The sequence below is a fragment of the Artibeus jamaicensis genome, unplaced genomic scaffold, assembly GCF_021234435.1.
Source record: "Artibeus jamaicensis isolate MK-2021 breed Jamaican fruit bat unplaced genomic scaffold, CSHL_Jam_final scaffold_833, whole genome shotgun sequence".
NCBI classification, from domain to species: Eukaryota; Metazoa; Chordata; class Mammalia; order Chiroptera; family Phyllostomidae; genus Artibeus; species Artibeus jamaicensis.
This window is the reverse complement of record NW_026522056.1, coordinates 3,363,751-3,391,095: the sequence shown is the minus strand read 5'-3', so window position 1 is coordinate 3,391,095 and position 27,345 is coordinate 3,363,751. Positions and strand designations below refer to the sequence as shown.

The 27,345-nt window shown below is 41.3% G+C and overlaps 1 protein-coding gene across 2 annotated transcripts in view; it reads right to left on the bottom strand.

The window, feature by feature from the left end:
- The window catches only part of CDC16 (cell division cycle 16), a 33,747-nt gene extending 19,778 nt beyond the window's left edge, over window positions 1–13,969 (bottom strand). For both annotated transcript variants that reach the window (XM_037131002.2, XM_037131001.2), the window contains exons 1-11: window positions 13,753–13,969; window positions 10,094–10,148; window positions 9,906–10,003; window positions 8,736–8,774; window positions 8,272–8,412; window positions 6,372–6,531; window positions 5,286–5,377; window positions 4,424–4,557; window positions 3,138–3,217; window positions 2,047–2,096; window positions 1,093–1,166 (exon numbers count right to left, since the gene is read on the bottom strand). In XM_037131002.2, the coding sequence (XP_036986897.1) occupies window positions 1,093–1,166; window positions 2,047–2,096; window positions 3,138–3,217; window positions 4,424–4,557; window positions 5,286–5,377; window positions 6,372–6,531; window positions 8,272–8,412; window positions 8,736–8,774; window positions 9,906–10,003; window positions 10,094–10,148; window positions 13,753–13,800 (971 nt within the window). In that variant the 5' untranslated portion in view covers window positions 13,801–13,969. The remainder of the gene's footprint in view (window positions 1–1,092; window positions 1,167–2,046; window positions 2,097–3,137; window positions 3,218–4,423; window positions 4,558–5,285; window positions 5,378–6,371; window positions 6,532–8,271; window positions 8,413–8,735; window positions 8,775–9,905; window positions 10,004–10,093; window positions 10,149–13,752) is intronic.
- Between the last annotated feature and the right edge of the window lie 13,376 nt (window positions 13,970–27,345).

Genomic DNA, 27,345 nt, shown 5'->3' with positions numbered 1-27,345 from the left:
GGCGAGGTTTTGTGGAACACTTAGCACAACTAACCGGAGACTCTCCCTGTTTTCTTTCCTGGGACAGGATCCTTTTGTGCCATCTTACCAATTTTCCTAACAATCCCGGGATACAAATATTACATAATTCCCATTTTAGAAAAAATTACAAGAAATTAACTTTCTCAAGAGATTATGGCTAGTAAAAGCCAGCAGCGGAACCTGGATTAGAATTCAAGTCTGTGTTCAAAGTGTACCCACATCACCTAAGATCCATTTTCTATTTTGCTCATGTGGAGTAAATCACTAGTACCATTATATTTTAAATCTTTAGTAACTAATTGTTCACATATAGACATTTTCCTGTACTTGCATAATTGAATAATACTGTTTAAGCAGCTTGACAGGGTTGCAATGAATTCCTTAAACTGAAACCACAGCAGGTGCCTGTGTAAGTCAGTTCACTAGGCCAAGAATTCTGTTTTGCAGTCACATTTAATGACCCTAATCTCAGGTAAGACTTCTTAACAAAAGAAGTCCTAAAAGTAAATGGCTAAGAGCATCTTTGTAAATAAAAGTCCTAAAAGTAAATGGTTAATAGCATGCTTTGTAAATATTGTTCTCTATTATTTTATATTTCTCATTTATAAGTAAAAACTTAAATATAACTTAACCTTGAGAGCAAGGTCTACACCGATTACTTTTGTCTTCCTCATGATATCTTATAAAGAGAAAGGTGCATAACTGATGCAACTGAATTGAATCTGCTGAATAAAACATTTTTTTAAACAAAATTTTTTTTAATTTAATTTATTTATCTTTAGAAGGGAAGGGAAGGAGAGACAGAGAGAAATATCAATGTATGGTTGCCTCTTGTGTGTCCCCTGCTGGGAACCGGCCTGCAACCCAGGCATGTGCCCTGACAGAAAATCGAACTGTGATGTTTTGGTTCACAGGCCCGCGCTCAATCCACTGAGCTACACCAGCCAGGGTTGAATAAAACATTTTTTACACTTCTTTTAAAAAACTTACAATTTATTACATTAAAGCAGATGAGCAAGAAATCTCTTCCTACCAATTCGCTGCAGAGTGAGGAAGACAAAAAATTCATACCTGAGATATCTTCTGGCATGTTCATTCTTATGACCAACCATGAGATAATAGCATCCCACTGCAAACCAAGACACCTACAAAGTTCAAAATTTACCATGACCAAAGATCTGAACTTTGAGTTAAAAATATCTAACAAATTAGGTTAGAAGACAGACTAGGTGCTCCATCCTATATTCTAGTTCAAGTTAAAAATTTCTCTGAGATGGGCTGTCTAGTAAGGGTCCTGGATGAAAAGAGAACCAAATCTCCACAGCACTTCCTCATAACGCCTTCAATCACTTCCCCACAGCACTGAATGCAAGACCGGGCTCCTGCACACACCCATTTCAAACGCAGCCAAGCCCTGGCCTCCCCACTGTGAGCCTTCCCTGGCTCAACCCTGGTTCTACCAGGTTCTAAATCACTAGATGACACCTCTTGCATATTTCACCTCTTTATAACTATTTTCACACTGGTCTAGGGTGCAGATTGTCACCTGAGACTCAGACCCTGATTCCTGACTTTGTCCTTTTTAAGGACACAGTTCCTGATTCCATTTAGTTTGGAAGAACCAGTGCACAATCCAACAAATTACCTTATATATGCAATGTGAGAAAGCTAGCAAGCAATTATTAGCATTACTTATGAGAGGTGGGAATGCGACTTTGACTTTCAATATTTTATTTTTCTGTATGTTAAGTATTTTTAATAAAAGCATATACAATTTCTCTAATTAGAAAAAGATGAAAATTTTTATGTTTCAAGTACACTAAAAAATACCTTCATGAACTGAGAAAGTTAATGCTGCTTCTAATTATCATAAGCACTAGGAGATTCTGCTCCAACACCCTAAAATAAAACATATTTGCTTAATCTTAAATATAAGCAACTGTCTAAATACTAGTTAAGCATTTTCTTTAGGTTCAAGTAAGAAAAAGAAACACTGTAAGAAAAAAACAGTTTATATATACTTACAGGGTTGCTAGGGTATAAATCCACCAATTTATGAGAAAGATAGAAAAGCTCTACATTAGGAAAAAAAGAATAAAATTATTCACATCAAATGAATTTTAAGGCTATCACTTTCCCCCAGTTATAACTCTTCACAATCATATAAATCGTGTTCTCACAGCGATGACTGCATTCTTTCTTTCTAGGTACAAAACTCACTTCCCTGATGAAATACAGAAACACCAGGGGCAGATACTATGGCTGTATCATTCGAGCCCCCACAACCAATTCCTAACTCAGTGCGCATCCCCTGGCGGGCACTGAGCATTTGCTGGGTGACCGGTGACAAAGTACTTCACGCTCCTTAAGAGATTATTTCAAAGCACCTCACCTATCTTAAAAACTCCTGTCTCTTACTCTAGGGGCATATAGGGACCATCCTAATCACCCACAACCAATTTGGCTGATGACGCTCTCAAGTTTATCAAAGCAGCCAGATGATTTCCTCTTAAGTAATGTGTGAGTCCTGGGCATGTGACGATGATGGTTCCCACGTGCAGGCTTGAGTTCGCTAGACCAGGGCAGCTGGGGAGTCTGAATCTCCTACAAGCTGCCCAGAGACGTGATGCTATTGGTCGCGGGCCACACTTGGGCCCAGCAGAGATTTGCAGTTGGGGTAGTGGCACGCTTTTCTTCCATTGGACAGAACTCATTATACATTTTAAAAGATTTAAAGGCAAATACAGTCCAAACACAACTAAATGTTTCTAAAATGTTAAAGTATAGAAAATATGAGCAAAAAAAGCCTGCCCTTTCCAATTCTTAAGTTACTGACTCTTGTCATATCAGTTTGTTTAAGGATTTTATAAAAAGAGAGAAAAAGGCAAAACTGCCATCCAACTCTTAAACCATAAACTACACTTGAGACAACGAAGCAGTGATGAAGAAATACAGTGTGTTGCTGAGATAACAGAATAGACCACTGGTCACTCTGATAAGCATTTCTTCCTCTGGTTGTTACTTTTACTGTAGAACTTCATTATGTTGTTACCTACAATCTCAATTATCCAGGACTTGTGAGACAAAATTTCAAGAATTAACAGAAAAATTCTTACCGTTTGCTTTATTCAGCTCCACAAGTGTCCCTATATGTACTGGTAAGCAATTTGCATGGAAAGGATCTTTTTCCATTACTCTGAAAGTTAAAGCAACACGTTACTACCCTGGAGTCAGTATGTACCAGCACTCACTATAATGAGCTATGTTTAAGTAGTCATTACAGCACTGTGTACCACACTGTTGGTTATAGTGCTTGTTTTACTCTCTCAACACCATTATCTTCGGGTTGGTTCAGTCAAGGCCATGATTAGGTTATAAATAAAAGGAAAATTCTGGTTTATTTAGAAGGAATAAAAATAAACATTGTGGGAGTAGGAAGGTATATGGGAGATAAATGGTAATGAAAAAATACAATAAAAAAATTTAAAAATCTCATTCATTTACTTTAACAGAACTGTAACATAAAATTAGTCCAATTATTTAGAAGAATCAAAAAACAATGTGAAATACAGCCCTGGCTGGGTAGCTCAGTGGATTGAGCACGGGCCTGTGAAGCAAAGGGTCACCCATTTGATTCCCAGTCAGGGCACATGCCTGGGCTGCGGGCCAGGTCCCCAGTAGAGGACACATGGGAGGAAACCACACATTGGTGTTTCTCTCCCACTCTTTCTCCTTCCCTTCCCCTCTCATTAAAAATAAATAAACAAAATATTTTTAAAATGTGAAATATAAAACAGATCCCAACCATTTATCAATTAAAACTTTTCTGAATTCAAGGATTTAAGCAACCCTAAAGATCCATTAAAAAATAGCATATATAATTCAGCTAAAAGACAAGTTTGAGCTATGTACACTGGAAATTTGGTGTGGGGTAAGATGGCTTGGCTAATCAGTTACTAAGCATCATTATCTACAGGATTTCACTAGTTTCTAACATAGAAGGGGTTTTATAAAACTATGTGCCATAAAAGTTTTTTTTTTGGCTCAAGATTTTTTTTTGCCTTTTTAAAAATTAAATACTTTTGAATTTTATTGTTGTTCAAGTACAGTTTTCTGCCTTTCCCTCTCACCCCTCCCCCAGAATGGTATTTTCAAACTTGCAAATTATCAAAGACTGAAATGATATGTATACTCCCAAGTTAATGAAAAGTCCTACAAATGTGTATGAACCCATCTCTAAATGCTTCTTTAAAACAGCGCCCCCTCTGTTACTCTGCAAAGTAGTAAAGGCAACTTAAAAGATCATCAATTTCTAGATTAGTCAGAAACCATGTCATGCATTTCTTAAGTAAAATGGACCAAACTCTTATGTTCCTACATAAAAATGAGCAGATATACTTACATAGAAGTTAGCTTGTAGCACATTTTGAAATCACAGTTATAATAATGTCGTTCAGCTAAAGATACAACCACATCCAGATTCTCTTGTAAACCATCTACAGACTCAGGAATGACCGTTTCACTTGGTTTATTGTACTGAAATAGAGGAAAGTAAACATAAACTCAGTGAGCTACACCAAATCAAAAGGCCAGCCCCATTTGACCTATGTGGCTAAAGGATTTGCATAAGGACACTGTGTGAGCCTCTGGAGACATTTTTAACCTCAAGACTCATCAGTCTTCCTTCCTCTCAATGAACTTAATTCTCTTCTCAATTTTATCACAGAATTCCACAGTAGGACATATTTTACAAAGTAGAAGTTCAGGACACAAGACAAAGAACCTCATTGTCATGCAACGTCATTCAATTTATCACATAGTTCATTATTTTAGTATAAGTAGTCCCTGGGAGGAAGACATATTTTTGGAAGCTTTTTAAGGAATAATATTTATTTTCTAAATTTGTGTTTATTGATTTTAGAGGGAAGAAGGGGGAAGATAGAGAGAGAAACATCGATTTGTTACTCCACTCATTTTATGCATTCACTGGTTGCTTCTATGTGCCCTGACTAGGGATCAAACTGGCAACTTTGGCACCTCAGGACGACGCTCCAACCAACTGAGCTACTCAGCCAGGGCCATACCATATGTTTTATATGTGCTGCCGAAGCGAGCACCCACACCATATGTTTTAAATAACATAAATCTACTCTTGCAAAAGTGCTAAATTAATAAAAATTAATTTCTAAGAATTTAACTAGTAATAGAGGCCAAATTGAATGAAACAAGATGCTTCCATAATGTAAATACTGTGTTTTACTTACCTTTTTTAATTTGTTCTCAAATAGAAAACGTAGCAATTCTTGTTCTTCAGTACAAAGCTTGCTAAGAGGTAGTGATTCAAGAAGTTCTTTTTCTTAAAAACATTGAGAAAAAAAATGTCCTCACAATACTGATGGAGAAAAAAACGTTAGCAATGAAAAACATTCTTCTATAGCTCTTGGTCTAAGTAAATCAAACCTAAAGGAGAAAATGACAAGATCAAAATGCACCAGAGAAAGCGAAGACAGTGGTTCCAGGCCCAGCGATGAGAACTCCCTGGAGGGCCCTGCCACGAGGCCTCCCAGGTGACTCTGACCGATGACCCTCCACACTGACAGCCCACCAAGCCAGCTTCCCAACCTAGCACTTCAGCACTTTGTGAGAATGATCATCTGTTGTGTTGGCTATCCTGTGCACCACAGGTATTTAGCAGGATCTCTAGCAACCTCCAACCCTCCTATCCTGTTCCCAGTTACGTCAATCAAAAATGCCTCCAGATACTGCTCAATGTCTCCTGGGAGACAAAGCACCCTGAAAATGACTGAGCTAGGCTAAAATATGTTGGAATCCTATTAAAATAACATCTTCATTTTCGGTTTCTCTTGTTTATCCACCTCACATTGCTGCTGACCTGCTAGGTCAAAGGTTCTCAGCTGTTTTTTATACCTTAGGATCATCTGGGAGCTTTAAACCAAGCCAGAGTCTCCCCACCGGAGATTCTGATTCCACCAGTCTGGAGCTGGGACCTGCACACCGATGTGTTTACAGTTCCTCGGGGATTTAATGTGCAGTCAGGTAGAGAACCACGTAATCAGATATTCAAATCTGGGTGTACAAGACCTCGAATCACTTCTCAAAAACATGGCCCCATCACATCACAATCTAAAGATTCTGCCTGCAACGGGCACTGCATAAGGCTGTCTTCTGTAATGCGCTTTGCATTCGAAGGCATTAAGGAAGTTAATAGGTCTATTAAATCTAAATCTGTACAGAGCCTGCTCTTGATTCTACAGATTTCAGAGGAAAAAAGTAAAAATAAAAAAAGAATATCAATTGTGCTAAATATAAAAACACCTGAGTTTCCAAACCTTCTTGGGCTGTCAACATGTGGTGTGACGTCAAAAGGTCAAATGCTTCGAAACAGTAGACGTCGAGCTTCAAAGCTTCTTTGTAGCTATAGGTAGCCAGGGTGCGGTTATCTAGAGCATCATAGATTTTCCCTCGTAAAAGACAAATAGAACTCTTTATCTGTTGGAAAAATATGATGAGTCACATACTGAGTCAATACTTTTAAACTGAATTTATCAGAAATTTCATACAATCTGAAGGCCTCAGCCTTTTCTAAAGGGTTTTCCCACCCCACTGTCAGACACAGTATAAACGGAAACACAAGGGCAAATAAAGCTCCTCTAACCCATGGTCGCTAGGCCCCCTCACTTCCACAAATCCCTGTCGTGTACATGTCGCTGCTACTTTCTTCATTACTTGTTGTGTGTCTCAAACAGGGCAATGACTTAGGGACGCCAACAGCACAAACAGAGCACATCAAACTGTAGTACAATTTGATGGGTGGATCTCAACGAAAGGATCTGGCAGCAATGTAGCCCAGTGGTTAGGACCATGACTTTCTGGAACTGGACAGACCTGAGTACAAATCCCAGTTCCGACACAGACCAGTGACCCTGGACAAGTGATACAACCTTTTTAGGCCTCGGTTTCCTTTTCTCACCTAACTTACAGGGCTCTGCGAGGAGCGGAGGTAATACTCTCTGTAGAGCTAGCACATGGTAAGGTACTGTTACCTCCCTATTGTCATTAACAAGAAGTAGAAATCTGATTGATGTTCCAGACTCGGAATCTCAAGAAACACAAAACTGAGCATGATGATGCTGAAAGGGGAAGCTAAAACTGGCAAAGGGATGAAGAAGATTCATCATAAAACCAAAACTTAAAAACTACTAGAGGACCTTATGAGAGAACTATAGGCCTATGCAGTATCTGATGAGTTATTATTTTTTTAAAGTAATTTTATAAAATAAACAATAGGTTACAAGTAAACCAGGTATTTCTTAGCAGATAAATGAATGGATAAGAGGTCCAAAAATAATACCACGCTGTCATAAATGCATTTCTTGGCAGAAAGATGGATACTTTCTAGAACATAAACAAAGAGTCCAAAAATAAAAGGTAAGAGAAAAAGAGAATACCTAAAAATGTATAGTGTTCCTACATTTTTGAGGTGAAAAGTAATCAAGTTTCTTAATCATAAAAACTAACTGGAAAAATGGGAGAATTGATGGGCAACAGCTAAACAGTCCAAGGTTTCTTTCTCAAGTGCCGTAACACCGAGGCCCTGAAGCTGACTGTGGGGAGGGCCGCACCGCTCTGTGGAAACACCAAAACCAAGCCACTGCACACTGTAAGGGAATGAACTGCATGACATGTGGATTATTTCCCAAGAAAGCTGTTAAAAAGAACAAAAAGTAACAGTCCAGATTAGTAAACTGACTGCAGATGTCACTTATTATTATATAATCTCTGCCAGCAAGGAATTTGCAATTTCATGCACATAAAAAGTATGCAAACGGAAACAAACAAACTGTCATAAATGGAAACACCAAACCACTCTCTATAAAGAAACAATCTAAGGTAACCCAAGTTTCTTGGAGGTAGGTACAAACACTTGAGTCACCGGATAAAAATTATTCTACCTGTGAGGAATGGTTTAAGGCATCAAATATGAAAAGGAAAATCTCAAGTTAGCCTAATTCAGATTCAAGAATCTGAGAACATAATGAAAGCTTCCAAATGACAGCTCAGAAATGTCTCAGAGTCTTTTCGGGTTTTGGTGGACAACTTAAGCAAGCTGGCAACCAAACTATTTTAACGTGGTTGTACTCAAGGAGAAGAAAGTGATTTGTGCTCACTATGCCACGTGGGTAATTCTTCCTGGTGGTGCTGCAGCATGCTTATCACAGCAATACTTACTGAGGACTGTGACATTTCCCAGTCACTGGAGGGGTCTTTCAAGCCACTTTCATCCTTTGAGTACTTCTCAAATAATCGTTTGTTGATTGGCTCCTCCATATCAAGAATGTCGAGAGCCTGCTGATGCTCTTTCGCAGCATACTGTGTAGAAAACAGAGATACTGCTCCTCAGCCAAGACTTCCAACACTAGACATGAGGACAAATACTGCAGATTTGAAGAGGGTAATGAATCTTATGCCCATTCGTTACTTAAATTTAAAATGTCTAAAGCAGAAATTTTTCCATGCATGTAATTGGAGAATCAATATTTTATAGCAAACAATATTTGAAAAAAGAACTTTTCCTCACAAAATATTAATCTGCCCAACTCCATCATTAGAATTCTCATACATATGTGAAGTACATGTAACATACACATAATTAAACTTTTATCAAATAAAAAGGAAACCGAGTGCGCACTTACATGGCATCTAGCTGCAAGGTAGCGGCATGACTCATACAACTAGGAAAGAAATTAATCTATTAAAATAGTGGTCAAAATAACATGCATCCTCGCTCTAAAAAGAAAACTGTGAGGATGAAATAAAGAAAGCTATTTTAATAATTTCTCCTTTTACTCTTGCAGAGAAAACTAGCCAATCTCTTTAACCCACAGTCATCATACACCTGCTGCTTTACTAGGCACCTGCCCTCGAGGAGGTTAAAGCAGGGAGACACAAACACAGCACACAGCTTCCTTCACAACTGTGAAAGAAGGACAGGAAGAGTACTAGTCACTTAAAGAAGAAAAGATCTGCAGAGGAGAGGGTTAATGAGAGCTGGTCAGCATTCCAGGAACGGAGTCTGAATAACTGCCTCAAGCCTAAAGAAGTACAAGTAGCCAGAGTGACTGGAGTACTTGTTACATGTATGACAATGGTGGGAGGTTAGAAGTAGACTGGTGAGAAATCACAAAGGACCCTGGGAGTCTATTAATGCTAATGCGTCTGATTTTATCCTGTAGGAAATGGGAGATCACTGATAGGTGTTGTGAGTGATGTAATCATATTTGTTCTAGGAAGACCACCCCTATGATAGTTTAATAGATAAACTGGAGACAGAGGGGGTGGGAAAGATGTTACTGGAGAAAAGAGACTGGAAGGGAGACAAAAACAACCAAACAGATAAATGCCTGACATGTCTGAATAATAATGAGAAAAGACTATCCATAATTTCGGAGCTATTCAGAGAACAGAATTTTTGAAACTTGGTGACTAGAGGTGGAGGAAAAAACAAGGTGACTGAGATTCGGAATAGAAAACTTGAGCCCTGGCTGGTGTGGCTCAGTTGATTGAGCACCAGACTGCAAACCAATGGGTTGCTGGTTGGATTCCCAGTTGGGGCACATGCCTGGGTTGCAGGCCAGTTCCCAGCAGGGGGTGCACGAGAGGCTACCATACAATGATGTTTCTCTCCCTCTCTTTCTCCCTCCCTTCCCCTCTCTCTAAACAATAAATAAGTAAATAAAAAAATTTTTAAGGAAAATTGAATCCTTTTAAATAATTTTGACACAAAACATAAACCTACAATACTAATCTAATGACGGTTTTTAAAAAAAACTCTGAAAAGCTATAAAGTTCATACAATCACTTACTTTGTCCAGTTTTCGTGACCGAAGAGCATGAGCTGCTCTATGATACTGTGCTGTCAGGTAAAGACATTGAGCCAACCAATAAATGTCCTGGGGTTCCTCTAGAGAGAAAAATTACATAAATGGTCAGAGGTCAAGGTAAGATTCAAAAATTTTTAAAGATAGAGAAATCAGGAAAAAGAATCACTTACCATGAGAGAGTGAAGCTACTTTATCTGCCCAAAACAGAGCACTTTGATATTGTTGCTGTAATTAAAAAAAGGGATGATTACTGTTATTTCAACTTTTAAACAGATACCTAATTAGAATGCTGTGTAATAGATTGACATCTCAGTACAATAATTTTTTTACATGCAGTAGGGGGGTCTATCAATCAAATCTTTATCTTATATCTCGGCTGGTGAGTTTTAATTCAATGGTACAATTTTAAAAAATGTAAGATCATTGACATACGTAGTTGAAAAATATAGTTAAAAAATAAACGTACGGTGCAAAATGTATCAGCAGGTACTGGCATAAAAACAGATATAGAGCCATGGAAATAGAATACAGAACCCAGAAATAAATACTCACTTATATGGTCAATTAACTTATGACAAAGGAGGCAAGGATAAAATAAGTGGTACTGGGGAAAATGAACAGATACATGCAAAACATTGAAATTGTACCATATACAAAAATAAATTCAAAATGAATCGAAGACTTCAGTGTAAGACCTAAAACCATAAAATTCCTAGAAGAAAACATAGTCAGTAAACTCCATGACATCACTCTTGGCAATATCTTCTTGGATATGTCTTGGGTAAGGGCAACAAAAGAAAAAATAAACAATAGGACTGCACCAAAATAAAGTTTTTGCACAGTGAAGGAAACCAACAAAACAAAAAAGATTAACTATTGAATGGGAGAAGATATTCACAAATGTTATTGGGTTGGCCAAAAATTGTTTTTTTTTCTGTAATATGGCTATAGTGATTGTCTAACTTCATTCTAAACAATTTTGTTAAGATTGTATTGTGACAGCTGTCATAGCAACATGCATTTTTAAAAAAGATTTTACTTATTTATTTTTAGAGAGTGGGGAAGGGAGGAAAAAAAGAGAGAAACATCAATGTGTGGTTGCCTCTTGCGCGCCCCCTACTGGGGAATCTGGCCTGCAACCCAGGCCTGTGCCCTGACTGGGAATCCAATCAGTGACCCCTTTGGTTTGAAGGCCAGCACTCAATCCACTGAGCCAGGGCTAGTGCCTGAGCTAGCCAGGGCTCAATGTGCATTTTAAAAAAACTTATAAAAACTGGTGAACTTTTGTGTAGCCATTTTAATATTGAAAACGGAAGAAAATAAGAGACATTTCAGCATATTATGCTTTATCATTTCAAGAAAGGTAGAAACTCAAGTGAAACACAAAAAAGTTTGTGCAGTGTATGGGAGTGCTGTGACTGATCGAGTGTGTCAAAAGTGGTTTACAAAGTTTCATGCTGATTTCTTGCTGGATGATGTTCCAGGTGGGGTAGACCAGCTGAGGTCGACAGCAATCAAATTAACTGAGAACAATCAACATTCTATGTACTACCTGGGACATAGCAGACATACTCAAAATATCCAAATCAATAAAGTTATTGATGAAAATGAAAAATGTGTCTTACTTTGCAGAAAAAAACATATAGAGTTTTTGGACAACACGATACATCTGATAAAGGGTTAATATCCAGAATAATCTAAGGAACTCATACAACTTAACGCCAAAAACATAACCCAATTTAAAAAATGGGCAGAGGACCCGAACAGACAATGCTCCAAAGATGTCATACAGATACCCAATACACATATGAAAAGATGCTCAACATCACTGTCATCAGGGAAGTGCAAATTAAAATCAAAATGAGATTATGACCTCACACCTGTCAGAATGGCTATCATCAATAAATGAACAAAGAAGTGCTGGTGAGGATGTGGAGATGGGAACCCTCATACACTGCTGGTAGGATTGCAAATTGGTACAGTTACCATGAAAAACAGTATGGAGTGTCCTCAAAAAAATTAAAAATATATGACCCGGCAATTCCACTTCTGGGTCTTTATCCAAAGAAAACCAAAACACTAATTTAAAAAGATACAAGCACCCCTATGATCATTTCAGGATTACTTACCATAGCCAAAATAGGGAAGCAACCTAGTCCATCAGTAGATGAATATACAAAGAACACGTGGGGGGAGGATATAAATCACTCAGCAATAAAAAAGAATGAAGTCTTGCCATTTGTAACAATATGTATGGACCCAGAAGGTATGGTGCTAAGTAAAATAAGTCAGAGACAAGCAAGTATCATATGATTTTTCCCTGGCTGGTGTAGCTCAGTGGATTGAGCATAGGCCTGCAAACCAGAGGATCGTGGTTCGATTCCCAGTCAGGGCACATGCCTGGGTTGCATGCTGGTTCCCTACAGGCCAGCTCCCAGCAGGGGACACATGAAAGGCAACTATACATTAATGTTTCTCTCCCTCTCTCCTTCCCCTTTAAAGATAAATAAAATCTTTTTAAAAATCATGACTTTACTTACAAATGAAATCTAAAAAAAAATGAATAAACAAAACCAGAAAGAAACCCATAGATACACAGAAAACTTGACAGGAGTCAACAGAGTAAGGGGTAGGGAAAAAGTTTTGAAAACAGAAAAAAAATGTACCTGTAGGTATCTAGAACAGTAGATAATTTAAATGATTATTTTGCAATACCTAGTCATCGGTAATGGTTCTCAATTTTTCTACAATCTTTGCCTCAGTCCTCCTGGATGCAAACTAGGAACTCATGCTTGAGTCTGGGAGGAGGAGTGCTTGAGACCTGTTACAAATCAGCTCAATGCAATAACTGCCCCAAGGGCAGAAACCAGGCCTGTCTCATTTCTCACTGCATCCCTAGTGCTAAAGAAAAAGTGCTCAGAGAGTATTTGTGCAACTGGCTTATGCTAAACCAAAATACAGCCCACCAAAAAGTACTGGGAACATTTGGTAGCATCATTTCACAATCAATTCCAAAAATCTCACATTCAACATGCTTTTCTCTCCTCTCCTTGGTTTCCAATTTATTGGGAGAGAGCATACATTTTACTAAAACTTAAGTGACATAAGCCCTGACCAGCGTTGGTTGAGCGTGGTCCCGCAAAGCTAAGGGTCACAAGTTTGATTCCCACGGAGGCACATGCGCTGGTTTCCGCCAGACCCCAGATGGGGATGCATGTGAGAGGCAACAGATAGAAGTTTCTCTCCCTTTCTCCTCTCTCTAAAAATAAAATAAAATCTTAAAAAAAATTTAAGTGACATCGTAGATTAAACTGATGCTGCTGATTTTGGAGACAGTTCTTTCCTTAAAACACTGTTTGCTATTCATCCAAGGGCAGTGCAGGGAACAGAGATGTAGTTTAAAGTAGTGATTTGAGACAAGTTTGTTTCTTCTCTCAAATTTGGCTAAATGAGAATTACAGCTTCTAGAAAATTTTCTATTAGCTAGCTAAATTTAAAGGCCACCCTGCAACTTTCCTCCTAAAATAATTCTTTAACTTCTCGCTTAACAGTAAGACTGAACTGAGCACCTACTGTGGGCCCACCTTAAGCCCCTGCAAGGCTCAGACTGCGTTTAGGTGGCTTCTATTTTCAGTATTACTCATCCTCCTAGCTGCAGAGAGGACTGGCGGACTGGATCCCCCCCCTTTCAGTGTTTTACTCTATAAGTCCAGGCCGGTCCAGGCCATGCACCGCCAAACCCCCGAAAGCAGTTATCCCTGCGGAAAAGCTCAGGGCGGGCACCCCTCGCGAGTCCCGGGGCCCGAGCTCCCCGAGGCAGGCTGCCCACCTGGTCTAGGTACTGCCGGACTCGCTTCCTCAACCGCTCCAGGTTCATGGCCAAACGGCCGGGAGTCCGGCCGAGCGCCCTCCGCCGTGGAGACGTGTACACTCTTTCCAGCTGCCAGCGGAACAGACCCTGACTCCAAAACAGCACTGCGAACCCCGGAAACCCAGCCGAACTGCCCGGGCCGCGCTGCAGCCGCCGGGGTTCTTCCGCTCCCGGCTGGGCCTCGCCCCGGAAGTCCTCCGCAAAGTGTCCCCCCCTCCGGAGCCGGAAACGGGCGTCGCGCTACTGGTTCCGAGTCTCTCTCTGTGCTCAGTGGCGGCAGGAATAAAGCGGGTGGATCGCGGGACTCCTTTTCCTTTCGACTCGAGTTCCCTAGTGCGCGCAATCCATTTACGTGTCCTTGCACCTTTCACATATTAACTCGTTCTCGGCGGAGCTGCGAAACCCCAAGTCTGGGCCTGGTTCGAATTCAGCCCCATTTACCTAGTTTTGGGTGAGTTCTTTGATTCCAAAAGTCCCTCGTTTTTTTTCATGTGTGAAAATAATAACACCCACCTCAGAGGCTGGTTGTGAGGGTTGAATGAGCATATACATCACGTCTTGGCACGGGATGTATAAACTTTTACCATTATAATTATACCCAAGTGTCCCAGGTTGTCTTTTTGCAAGCAAACCCAAAGGCTCGTTCTTCAACCTAAGTAAAGGATGCTGATAAAAAATACGTTAAAAAAAACAAACTGATCTACCCTGCTGGTGTAGCTCAGTGGATTGAGTGGAGGCCTGTGAACCAAGAGTATCACGGTTCGATTCCCAGTCAGGGCACATGGCTGGGTTGCAGGCCAGTTCTCAGCAGGGGTCACACAAGAAGCAACCATACATTGATGTTTCTCTCCCTCTCTCCTTCCTTTCCCCACTAAAGATAAATAAATAAAATCTTTAAAAAAAACTGATCTAATAAAACTTTGAATATATGCAAATGGAATATTACTCAGCAATAAAATCGAATTAAGTGTTGACACAGGCTGCAACATGCAAGGTGCTTAGTGAAAGAAGCCAGTCACAAGTGACCACATACTGTATGACTCCATTAACAAAGGCTCTCTCATCCACCAAACCCTACTCGGGTTCCCTTATCAGCAAAAGCGCTGAACTCATTTTGTCAACTAGGCCTCACTTTTGGACTTCATGTTCCTTTATTTTAGAAGAATTCTGTCAAGTTAGCCAGAATCCATCTCCCATGTATGATCAAATTCCTCATCCCCAATTATCCCTCAGGTGATGGCTGATCACCCTGGCCTGCCAGACAGAATCTGAGGGTAAGTACTGGAGGAGAATGTGAGAAGAGGAAAATAAATAGAATTTCCTCTACCAGTCAAACACACTTGAGTTTGTAAACATCTGGTAGAGTTCTAATTTTGTTTTCTAATCTCCAATCACCACCCAAAATGGGTCTCGCAAGGCTCATGTCAAGGTGTCGGCAGGGCTGCTTTCCTTCTAGAGGTTCTAGGGGAGAATACAATTCCCTGCCTTCTCCAGCTTCTACAGGCTGCCAGCATTCCTTGGCTCCTGGCTTCTTCCTCCATCGTCAACACCAGCAGCGTAGCGTTGTTAAATCTCTCTCTGACTGTGGCTCTCCCTCCTGCCTTTCTCTTGCACTTGCAAGGGCCTTGTGATTACATTGCACCCACCCAAATAACCCAGGATGATTGACTCATTTAAAATCTTTTCTAGCATCTAATCCTGACACATTTTTGTACATAGCTTTTGGAATCTGATAATAGGAATTCTTATGACTCCTAAATTCACGGACTCCTTATTACTACCTGCATAGTTCTGATTAGGAATTAGATGGAACCAAGATTCTAGGATTTTACATGTAGTCAAAAAATTTTTTTTAATCCCAACTTCAGTTTTCTAAAAAGGTATTATCTATATACCCTCTCTAGAACTATATGCCTCTCTTGCCCTGGCAAGTGTGGCTCAGTTGGTTGGAGCATCTTCAGGTAACCAAGGGTTGCAGGTTCAATTCCCAGTTAAGTCATATATGTAGATACTGGGTTAGATCCCCAGGCTTGGACATGTATGGGAGGCAATCAATCAATATTTCTCACATTAATGTTTTGATCCCTTTCTCTCTCTAAAAGCAATGAAAAAATATCCCTGGGTGAGGATAAAAAATAATAATAAGGAGGTGGAAGAGGGTATAATAGGGATAAATGGTAATGGAAAAAAAACTATTAAAAACAGTAAAACTGTATATCCCTTTTTTTCTGGAGGGCAAAAATTTATTAAATCTGAAAGAATGACCTGAAATTTTTGTTTTATTCTTTGAAAATAACCAATGGAATTGGCTTAACCCAGAGAGAGGTTAACTGAACCAAAAACGAGAATGTACCAACTCGCAGAGCCATGAATAAATTGCAAAATACAAATAAAAAATAAAACCTTTAACTTAATCACATCAGCAAAGTCCTTTTTTGCCATTTGAAGTAACATATTCACAAGTTTAGGAATTAGGCTTGGGTACTGTGGGGGCGGTTATTCTGCCTACCACATTACCTAACCAAGTCAGCTGTCCAAAATCATACTTTTATTACAACAAGGTAAAATATATAGATGGATCAGAGAACATTCACCCTTCCTATTGGAAACCTATGCAAAGTACATTGACATGGACTGCCTTTTCCAGGACCATCTCTTCTTTCCAACACTGATTTACCCACTCCTTATTGGAGGGTAGCCATGGGGTGGAAAGGGCAGACCTCTAAAATGCAGCTAGTGGTGGAAGAGTAATGAAAGTGAAGGCCAAGGAAGCCCTAGGGAAAAAACCCAGAACCATCTTGCAGGACCACGCCATGGGGGAGGCAACTAGTGCAGTGATCAGTGAGAAATGGGGCACTGGAGTTAGATTGCCTTGGTTTCCAGTTTGGGGGAAGTTTTCCAACCACCCTGTGTGTCATTTTCCTCATCTGTAAAGTGGGGATGATGATAGCTCATACACCATAGTATTCATGTATGTAAGGATTCAATGAGATGATTCATGTAAAGTGCTCAGGACAATGCCGAACATATTTTTGTAATTATAAATAACACAGGGTGGGGCAAAAGTAGGTTTACAGTTGTAAGTACATGAAACAGTTTACTTTTATATTATTATTTAATTCTTGTATTGTTTTCTTTATATATATATATATTTTATTGATTATGCCATTACTGTTCTATTTCCCCCATCATTCCCCTCCACTCTGCACACCCCCTCCCTCACCATCCCCCCTTTAGTTTATGACCACATGTCTCAAGTTCTTTAGATTCTATATTTCCCCTACTATTTTTGCCCTCCCCCCATCTATTTTCTACCTACCATCTATGCTACTTATTTTCTGTACCTTCTCCCCCCTTCTCCTCCTCCCACTCCCCTGTTGCTAACCCTCCATGTGATCTTCATTTCTATGGTTCTGCTCCTGATCTAGCTGTCCTCTTAGTTTGCTTTTGTTTTAGGTGGGGTTGTTAATAACTGTGAGTTTGCTGTCCTTTCACTGTTCATCTTTTTTGTCTTCTTTTTCTTAGATAAGTCCCTTTAACATTTCATATAGTAAGGGCTTGGTGATGATGAACTCCTTGAATTTGATCTTATCTGAGAAGCACTTTATCTGCCCTTCCATTCTAAATGAAAGCTTTGCTGGGTAGATCAATCTTGGATGTAGGTCTTTGGATTTCATGACTTGGAATACTTCTTTCCAGCCTCTTTTTGCCTGTAAGGTCTCTTTTGAGAAATCAGCTGACAGCATGATGGGAACTCCTTTGTAGGTGACTGTCCCCTTAGCTCTTGCTGCTTCTAGGATTCTCTCCTTCATTTTAATCTTGGCTAATGTAATGATAATGTGCCTGGGTGTGTTCCTTCTTAGATCCAACTTCTTTGGGACTCTCTGAGCTTCCTGGATTTCCTGAAAGTCTATTTCCTTTGCCAGATTGGGGAAGTTCTCCTTTATTAATTGTTCAAATAAGTTTTCCACTCGTGGCTGTTCCTCTTCCCCTTCTGGTACCCCTATAATTTGGATGATGGAACGTTTAAAGATGTCCTGAAGGTTCCCACACCTCTCCTCATTTTTTGAATTTTTGTTTCTTCCTTCTTTTCTCTTTGGTAATTTTTTTCTTCCTTCTGGTCCACTCCTTTGATTTGATTCCCAGTTTCCTTTCCGTTACTATTGGTTTCCTGTGTATTTCCCTTCATTTCAATTAGTTTAGCTTTCATATGTTCCTCTAATTTGTGAGTAAAATCAACCAGTTCTGTGAGCATCCTGATCACCAGTGTTTTGAACTGTGCATCTGAACGTTTGGCTATTTCTCAGTCACTTAGATTTATCAGCTCTGGGGCTTTGAGTTCTTCTTGAGCCATGTGTTGGTCTGTTCATGCCCCTTTTGTATTAGGAGTGGAACCTTAGATGTTCACCAGGGCGGGGCCACCCAGGTCGCTGGTTTGTGATGCTGTATGTGGGGGTGTGGTCAGAGAGGGACAATGGTGGTCCCCTCTGCCGCTTCCTGCTGCTGGGGCCTGCTCGGTCTGTCTCACTGCTTGCTCCTTCACTGGTTTATCTGCGCACGGATGTGTGACTGAGGTCAGCCCTCAGTGGGTCCACCCGCTACACCACACCTGAGATCTGCCCATGGCTGCCTGCATGCCTGGGTTGTGCGACCAGGTGGGTCTGGTGGATCTTTCCTGCCTGACCCTGCTCTGCCGCTGGCTCTGCCCCTCATGCCGGTTTGGCTGAAGGGTTTGTTGTTGTCAGACTTCCGTATAGTTCAATTTTCTGTGGTTTGGCTGTGTTTTTGTTGCTAAAACTTTGTTGTTTTTAAACTTGGTTGTGTGAGAAGGCACAGTGTGTCCACCTATGCCTCCATCTTGGCGGAAGTCCAGCTGTATTGTTTTCTATATGAACAACTATAAACCTACTTTTGCCCCACACTATATGTATATCAGTATATATTGAATCACATTACTTTCTATTTTTAATTTAAATCATTTTTATTTTTCAATTACAGTTGACATACAATATTATATCAGTGTCAGGTGTGCAGTTAATTGATTAGACATATAACTTACTAAGTGATCATCTCCATAAATCTCATACCCTTCTGACAACATACATAGTTATTAAAATATGATTGACTATATTCTCTATGCTGTACTTTACATCCCATGACTAGTCCATAACAACCAATTTGTACTTCTCAATCCTGTCACCTTTTACACCATCCTCCTAAGCCCCCCTCCCATCTGGCAACTGTCAAATCATTCTCTGTATCTATGAGTCTGTTTCTGTTCTGCTTGTTCACTTACTTTTTTTTTTTTAGATTCAATTGTTGATAGACATGCATTTATGGTCATTTTATTGTTTATATTTTTTATCTTTTTAAAAATTCTTCTTAAAGCAGATCCTTTAGCATCTTATGTAATACTGGTTTGGTAGTAATGAACTCCTTTAGCTTTTTTTTGTCTGGGAAGCTCTTTATATGACCTTTCTTTCTAAATGATAGCTTTGCTGGGTAGAGTAATCTTAGTTGTAGGTCCTTGCTTTTCACCACTTTGAATATTTTTTGCCAATCCCTTCAGGTCTGCAAAATTTCTGTTGAGAAATCAGCTGACAGTCTTATGGGAGCCTTTTCGTAGTTAACTAACTGCTTTTTTTCTTACTGCTTTTAAGATTTTCTCTTTGTCTTTAACCTTTTGCACTTTAATTATGATGTGTTTTGGTGTGAGCCTCTTTGGGTTCATCTTATTTGGGACTTTCCACACTTTCTGTATGTCTGGTTTCCTTCAGCAGGTTAGGGAAATTTTCTGTTATTATTTTTTAAAATAGGTTTTCAATTTCTTTCTCTCTTCTCCTTCTGCCACCCACTGGCTGTTGTTGGTACACTTGAAGTTGTCTCAGAGGCTCATTACACTAGCCTCATGTTTTGGATTCCTTTTTCTGTTCTGACTGGATGTTTTTTGCTCTCTTGTATTCCAAATGACTGATTTGATTCTCAACTTCATCTGCTGTACTGTTGATTCTTTATAAGTTATTTTTCATTTTGGTTAGTGTAGTCTTCATTTCTGGCTGATTCTTGTTATGGTTTCCATATTCTTTATGCTGTTGAAGTTCTTACTAAGTTCATTGAGCATTCTTATAGCCAATGTTTTGAACTTTGCATCGGGTAGATTGCTTGTCTCCATTTTGTTTAGTTCTTTTTCCTGGTTTTATTTATTTATTTTTAGAGAGAGAGAGAGAAAAAGAGGGAGAGAAGCATCAATGTATGGTTGCCTCTCATGCGCCCCTTACTGGGGACCTGGCCCGTAACCCAGGCATGTGTCCTAACTGGGAATCAAACCAGCGACTTGAACCAGCAAACCTTTGGTTAGCAGGCTGGTACTCAATCCACTGAACCGCACCAGCCAGGCATTTTGTTTAGTTCTTTTTCTGGAATTTTGTTCTGCTCTTTTATTTGGGATATGTTTCTTTGTTTCCTCATTTAGGCAGCCTCCCTGTGTTTGTTTCTATGTGTTAGGTAGAGCTGCTACATCTCCTGGGCTTGGTAGAGTGACCTAATGTAGCAGGTGTTCTATAGGGCCCAGTGGCACAGCTTCCCCAATCATCCAAGCTGGGCATTCCAGGTGCACTGCCCCACATGTAGGCTGCGTACACCTCTCTCATTGTAATTGAGCCTTGATTGTTGTTGGTATGTCAATGGGAGGGATTTACCCGGAGGCAGATCGTTTGTAAGGACTGGCTGCAACCCAGTGACCACTCTGGAGGACGAGCTATGCAGGGGCCCACCCCACAGAGCAGGACTTCAGCAGAACTCTGGTGCCTTTTCAGTCCATCCCTTGAGTGTGTTGCTTGTGAAGGTGGTTGAGTGGTGCTTTGATGTGATCTGAAGCTGTCCACTGGGTGTGCTGGCTCTGGGGTCTCCTGGGAGGTCAGGCCAAGGTTAGCCACCACCTGTGTTCTGCCCGGGGCCAGCTGGCATGAGCTGCAAAGCAATCTGCATATGTCTGCTACTTGGAGGTGCTCAAGCAAGGCCAAGCTGGTTCACCTTGGAGGTGAACCAAGGCTGGCTTCTGATAGTGCCAGGCCTGGGGCCACTTATCATGAGGTACAGGGCACACTGAGACCAGATGCTGCTTGTTTGAGAGATTTTAGGAAAGTCTGAAGCATGAACCAAGACAAGCCATTCCTATGGAGAAAAAACACTGGAAACAGCTTGGGTAGGCCTTCAAGTTGCGTGTGGAGGGACCTCAGGGAATCAGCAGGGGGACACAGTGTGTGCCAGGTTGAAGGAGACTCAGATATGGCACCCCGTTGCTGGCTCTGTGGGATGGAGTCTCAGAAAAGAAACAATGGCCTCTGCCAGAATTTTTGTCTGGAAGAAAGCTGCCCCTTACCCCCAGCTCTCACCCAGCTGATGCCAGACAATTTACTTCTTCCCCGTATGTCCCTGGTACCTTCCAAGGTACCTGTCCCAGCTCTGGAGTTCAGAGGGAGTGAGTCCAAGTAAGTCTGTGCTCAGGTCCTTTAGAGGGAACTGCTTGGAATTCCAGAAGCCCTCCACCTCACTCAGCCACAATCCTTGCTGGTTTTTATAGCCAGGAGTTATGGGGACTTCTTTTCCTGGCACTGGAACCCTGGGCTGTGCGGCGTGGTATGGGGCAGGTACCCCTTGATTCTCAGGGGGGACCTCCTCAGCTGAGATATCCCTCCCAATTTTTAATCCACCACACATGGGTGTGGGACCAGCCTGCTCTGCCCCTCCTACCAGTCTTGATGTGGCTGCTTCTTTAAATCCTTAGTAAAAGTCTTGCATTTAGCTACATTTCAGGTGGTTTCACATAATGGTTGTTCTGTAGCTTAGTTGTAATTTTGATGTGGTTGTGGGAGGATGTGAGTACCACATTTACCTATGAGGCCATCTTGACCAGACGTCCCCTACATTATAGTATTAATGGCATTTATTAGCAGTGATAGTAGTACAATAGTAGACGTTTTGATAACAAGGCTGAGAGACACCAACTAGCAGCATGGAAATCTGTCTTAGCCATTTCTCAGAGTCTGTCTCAAAGTTAGATGGTTTGTTCCAGTTCCATCTGAGGCACCTGTGCCGGGATGGTTCTTGTTTACCTTTTGGCCTGCTCGACTCTGGGGGACTAAAAAGCAGGTTGCCAAACAAAGTTTCTGGGACTCAGGATAGGCCTGGGGTTCCTCTATAATAACAAGGCTTACCAGGCAATTTGTCACACCTGGTTTCATGCTTAGAGGTTTTACTGAACATTTTTTTAACTAACCTATGTCCTAGTTAAAGTCATATTATATATTTCAGATGAGTATTTAGTAAAATCACAAATATAACCTAAAATCTTCTTTCCATCAAACTCATCTTTTAAAGGCAAAATAAAATAGTGAATTTTGTTTGAATTACAAGCCCTTACTAGCTGCATCATGTCGACATTACCCAGATGTGCTTGATGTTCATACATTTTTTATTTCAGTGCAGCCAAGCTCTCGAAATGTCTTCATGTCTTAAAAGCTTTGTTGTAAAAGGATTTAATAAACACATACCCTTGAGGGCACAATTTACCACTTTTTTCAGTTTATTCTTTTCTGTTCTTGGTGGCAGCTCCATAATCATCTCCACTGCAGTCCAGTCAAGACAACTGCTGTGACATTTGACTATCTGAAGAGGCTAGACCTTGGAATGTTTCATTTCAAAGTCCCAAGAATCTTTCAGTAATAGCCAATATCCACATGAAACTTCCCCCCTTTCAAAGCACTTTCCCATGTAGCACGGCATGCACCCCACACTTTCCTGCATTGCGGTACTGTCAGCCGTGTAGCATGGGCTGGGTCTGAGTCTCAGAGATCTGCTGAGTGAGATGCAGAACCGGGGGCTGACTCTCTTTGAATCTTGTGCTTTTTCAGGTCACCCCGCTGAAGGAGCATGCAGGGGCCTTGGCTATAGTGAAATTGCTCTTAATGGGTCCTAGCATGTTCTAGTTAATATCATTTCTCATTTCAAATGTTGTTGCTGGAAATATTTAGAAGCTACATCAGTTTCCATTAGAGTTAATAACTGTGGTAAAAGAAATGATGGAGGGTTCAGCCTAAGGAGTGTCATTCTAAGATTAGCGATGGCAGTGTGGCAGTAGGCTATCGTAGATACAGAAGGGGAAAAGCACAAGAATAAATTAGGTGGCTGCTAGACGCTAAATGTTTGTGTCCCTCCCACATTCCTATGTTGGAACCTAATGAAGAATTAGGTATTACTAAAGCCTGCTCCCGACCTGCCCTTTGGGAGATGGACTGTTGTTTGCCCAGCAACCCCAGGCCAGCTTTAGCCAGGCCACACAGCCAAAGTGTCAGCTATTGAGAGTCACCCCTTCTTCTCCAGTGGCCGTGGTGGCAGTGAGAGGGTGGCATGACCTCCCCTTACCTTGGATGCTCCATTGCTTTGCAGCCAGGCTTGTGGTCCTGAGCCTTCACAGGTCCTGGGTGCCAAGGCCACCCAGCTACTGCTTGGCTGGTTGACTACACTGGACACCCACTATGGAAGGAGCAGTGCATTTATCTTTCTGGAATAGCAACTTAATCTGGATTTGAATTTTTCCCCTGCCTTTCATGGTCCCTGTGATCACCATCTGTGAACTTCCTAACTGCACATTCGTCTTCAGGGTTCTAACCAAGAATGTGAAGTAAAACAATAAATAGCCAGTGTCTGTGGGGCTCGTCGGATTCACCGGGTGCAGGGATAGTTGCATTTTTTCAGCAGTAGGAATTTAAGACGTACAGCCGTCGTGGGTATATGTGTGTGGAGGGGCACAATATCCCCCTCCACTTGCTCCCTTGCACCTAACCCCCTGGTCTGAATGCACCCATCAGATGTCACCACTCAGGTGCCTGCTAGAGACCGCTTACAAGGCCCAGCAGGGTGACTTGGGGCAGTGGGCAGGGTGGCCTACCTTATGCTCCTTAAATTCCCTGTTTTGTGCAGGAGAAATTTCCACTGCCTTCACAATGGAACAATGAAGAATCGTGTGTAGAAAGAGAACAGGGCACCCATCTCAGTCATATCACAACTTGCGTTAGACAATAATGAATTTTCATCCAAGGAGTTCTAAACTCTTAACCAGTGATTTTTCTGGTGTGTTAATTAGTGTGAAGTCAGCCAAATACTAAAAAACAGCTGCCCATTGATATTCTTACCCAGTACTAAATTTTGCAAAATTGCGTCTGTATAAATCTCTGTTTTTCTGTTTTTTTTTTCTAATGGTTCTTTCCTTAAACTAGTCCATGAAATACAGTCAGGAAAATTAGGCATAGATTTTGAATATGATGAGAATATTAAACACCAAGTAGTTTCTCAAGAATTTAAATGACTCCGAAATGAAGAGAGAACGACACGACTCATTGAATTGAGAATTAATGTGATATTATTCCTGTAAGGGAGTAATTTAAGAATTGATAGATTCCTGTTGGCTGAAATTGAAAAAATATTGAGGCTTTGAAATAATTGTTAAGAAGTCAGTGATCTGCAAACATGTCTGTTGTCATTTTACAATGACAGGTTCTACAGATTTGGTAATGACTTCTATCCAAACACAAAACCTCGGTTTACTGTGCCCTTCTTCAGGCCTTGGTGTGCTTGCTGCAGGCACGCAACTCAGGGTCTGAACCAAACATCTGCCTAGAAGCTGGTCAGTTGGACCCAGCTGGGCTCTGACAGGTGGGCAGCACCTGCAGCAGAGGCGGGCGGCAGAAGCTTGGTGTGCACCCCCTTCACCTGTTTGTACCCCAGCACTGCAAGAAGGCCCTTTATAATGCAAGAAACAGAGACTCTTAAGGAGAAAACAGTGTCTTCTTGATTGATAACGGTCCTCTGAGCTAACCTCTAGTCAGATAAATAATGTTTGATAAGTAAATGTTTGTTAAATAGGAGCTGTCTGTTGTCTATAAATGTGTAGCTGTGACACTTACTCTTATGGACCACGAGACCCTGAAGGATGCCTTACCTGGGCAATGTCAGAGCCAGTCGGTACCAAACACAGGTACAGTGTGGGTTTTTGAACCAACAGCGACTTCTGTTGTCTTACTCATTAGTGACTCTAACTGTGGGGTTTTAAGGCAAATGTGAGTTCTGGGGGAGATATTTGGGGCAAATGATCATCTCTGAATCTTCAGAGCATTGCCGATTCCTTGCTTCTGCGACTCTGTGTTCACTGGAGTCCTGGAAAATGGATTACTTCTTCGTTTTGCCTGGCGTCTCACAGTTGGGTGCAAGTGGCATATCATTTGGAGCATATTTCCGTTATGGAATACTATTGGTTTGTTTATTGGTTTATGCAGTTGGTCAGATTTGGGGCATGTGATCGGAGGCATTTCCATGTCAGGGGGAGTCACAGCTAATTCATTCCTGTGGGACTTTATGGGAACACTAGTATCGATATGAGAAAACGTCCAACCTGTGGAGAATTTTTATGAGTTTATTTGAGCTGAATTGATGACAGTTGCTGGGGAGCCAACTCTCAACGGGTTGAGAACATGCTCCAGAGAATGGCGGTTTCGCAGCATATTTTAGACATTACAGTCAAAGGGGAAGATGTGGGGAGGATTACATGAAATTGAAGAGGGTGGGAGGAAGCAAAGCAAGGGGCCGTGTTACCTGGGCATAGCGTCTGGTTCTTCCTAGCAACAAGTACACGCCACGCTATCTGTAGGACTTAACAATGACCACTGCTCCGCTGAGCTTTGCAGCCTGTGGACACGGGCAGCTGGCCACGCAAAGGTGGTGGGCCTGATCGGCCTTTTCATCAGGGTAAACATCTAATTCACAAATGTCTTCTCTACTTGGTTACCTCATTATCTGTCCAAATGTATCAAATTAAGTGAATAAATCTCCGATGTTGTGTTAAGCAAACATGAACCTCATTATCTGCCAAGGAGTGGTCATCGGTCTCAGTTTGAATTTCAAATTCAGGAAAGCACCTTTTAATAGAAAGTACTCTTATCATTGATTCATTCACGTGTTTATTTTAGACTCCCATGCTGGCCGTTGCGCCAGCAAGTAGGGTGAGGAAGAGACAAGGATGGAGCTGCAAAACCAGCAGGAAGAGGCAGTGAAAGAAGTGCCTTAGCATTGAGCCTTGTAAAGGCAAGGCAGTGGGTCCTGGGAACCAGGCCTAGCGTGTCTGGAGAGGTTAGGGTGTGTCTGGAGAGGCCATGGAGTGTGAGGAGAAGGGAGGCGGGTGCACAAATTCCCACAAGACAGGTGCCCTCCTTGCACCAGGTAGAAGAGAACATTGTTATCACCAGGCACGGGAGGCAAGGCAAGGGGAATCTCTGCAAACACACCTGCTCAGGTGACTCTTGCTTCCATTAATCTTCCACATACGAGTCCTAGTCAGGGTCCCACGATTTACTGCCTCTGACTCAAGCCCCTTTGCCTTTCTTGTCACATCCCCACAAGTGACGATTCTTTGTTCAACAATGTATATAAACCGTTGGGCTAATGGTTTCCTCAGGATTTTGTTGTCCTTCTGAAGATGCCCATGCACATGTGAAAATACTAAAGAAATGTGTGCGCTTTTCTCCTGTTGATCTGTTCTGTGCCAGCCCGGCACTCAGGCCGCCACAGCACCCGGAGGGTAAAAGGACGCGTTCCCTCCTCTGCAGTTCTCACTCCTGCGGCTTGTCAAACACGACTTTAAGATTCTTGGGCCACCTGATATTGTTTTCCAAATTAAATTTCACAATTTGAAGAATCCCATGATACAACAACAGCCCATAAGACTGCTGGAGAATAGCTGAGTTCAAAGAAAATAGCACTTGGTGATCGAATACAGTCTTCCTGATCAGGTGTCAGTACAGACCGGTTGAGCACAATCGATTTTGTTGCTACAATTTACAATTTGATGAAGATGGGGAAAATATGAGGAGAACGTCAGTTAGGGGAGTTGAAGTGTGGGCTCCTTAAAGTTTCTCATCAAACGTGGAGGAAAAGAGAAAACTTTAAACTGTCTTCTTCCTTCAAGCTGCAGTTCCAGAAAACACCGCTAGCGGGTGCCATTTCTCCATACATCCATTGACTTTTCCTAAGGTCGGTAGGGGATCACGGCTGGCCTGGGGTATTTAATTTTTGTGCAAGTCACTGGCCAGACAGGTACTGGGTCAGGATAGAGACATCGGAAGTTTGTCACGAAGTCCAGGTCATAGAGCCTGAGAATCAGGGAGGACTGCTAGGGTTCTTCTGAATTTGAATTGAAATTGTTAAAGATTTTGCTGACCTTGGTGCAGTTGTCAATTCAAATGGAGACTGCAGTCAAGAACTCAAGAGAAGGCTGAGACTCAGGACGGCAACAAAAGGATTTGAAAGATTTCCAGGAGTAAAGAAATGTCATTAGAGACCAAGGCTAGGGTCACGTATACCCTCCTATTCCCAGTTACTACGTAGGGTGCAACGGTTGGACGGCAAGGAAGGCCGATAGGGAAAAGAGGGATTCGTTTGAAATTTGGTGCTAGAGGAGAGCTCTGTGAACACCCTGGACCATCAGAAAGACGGTCCAGA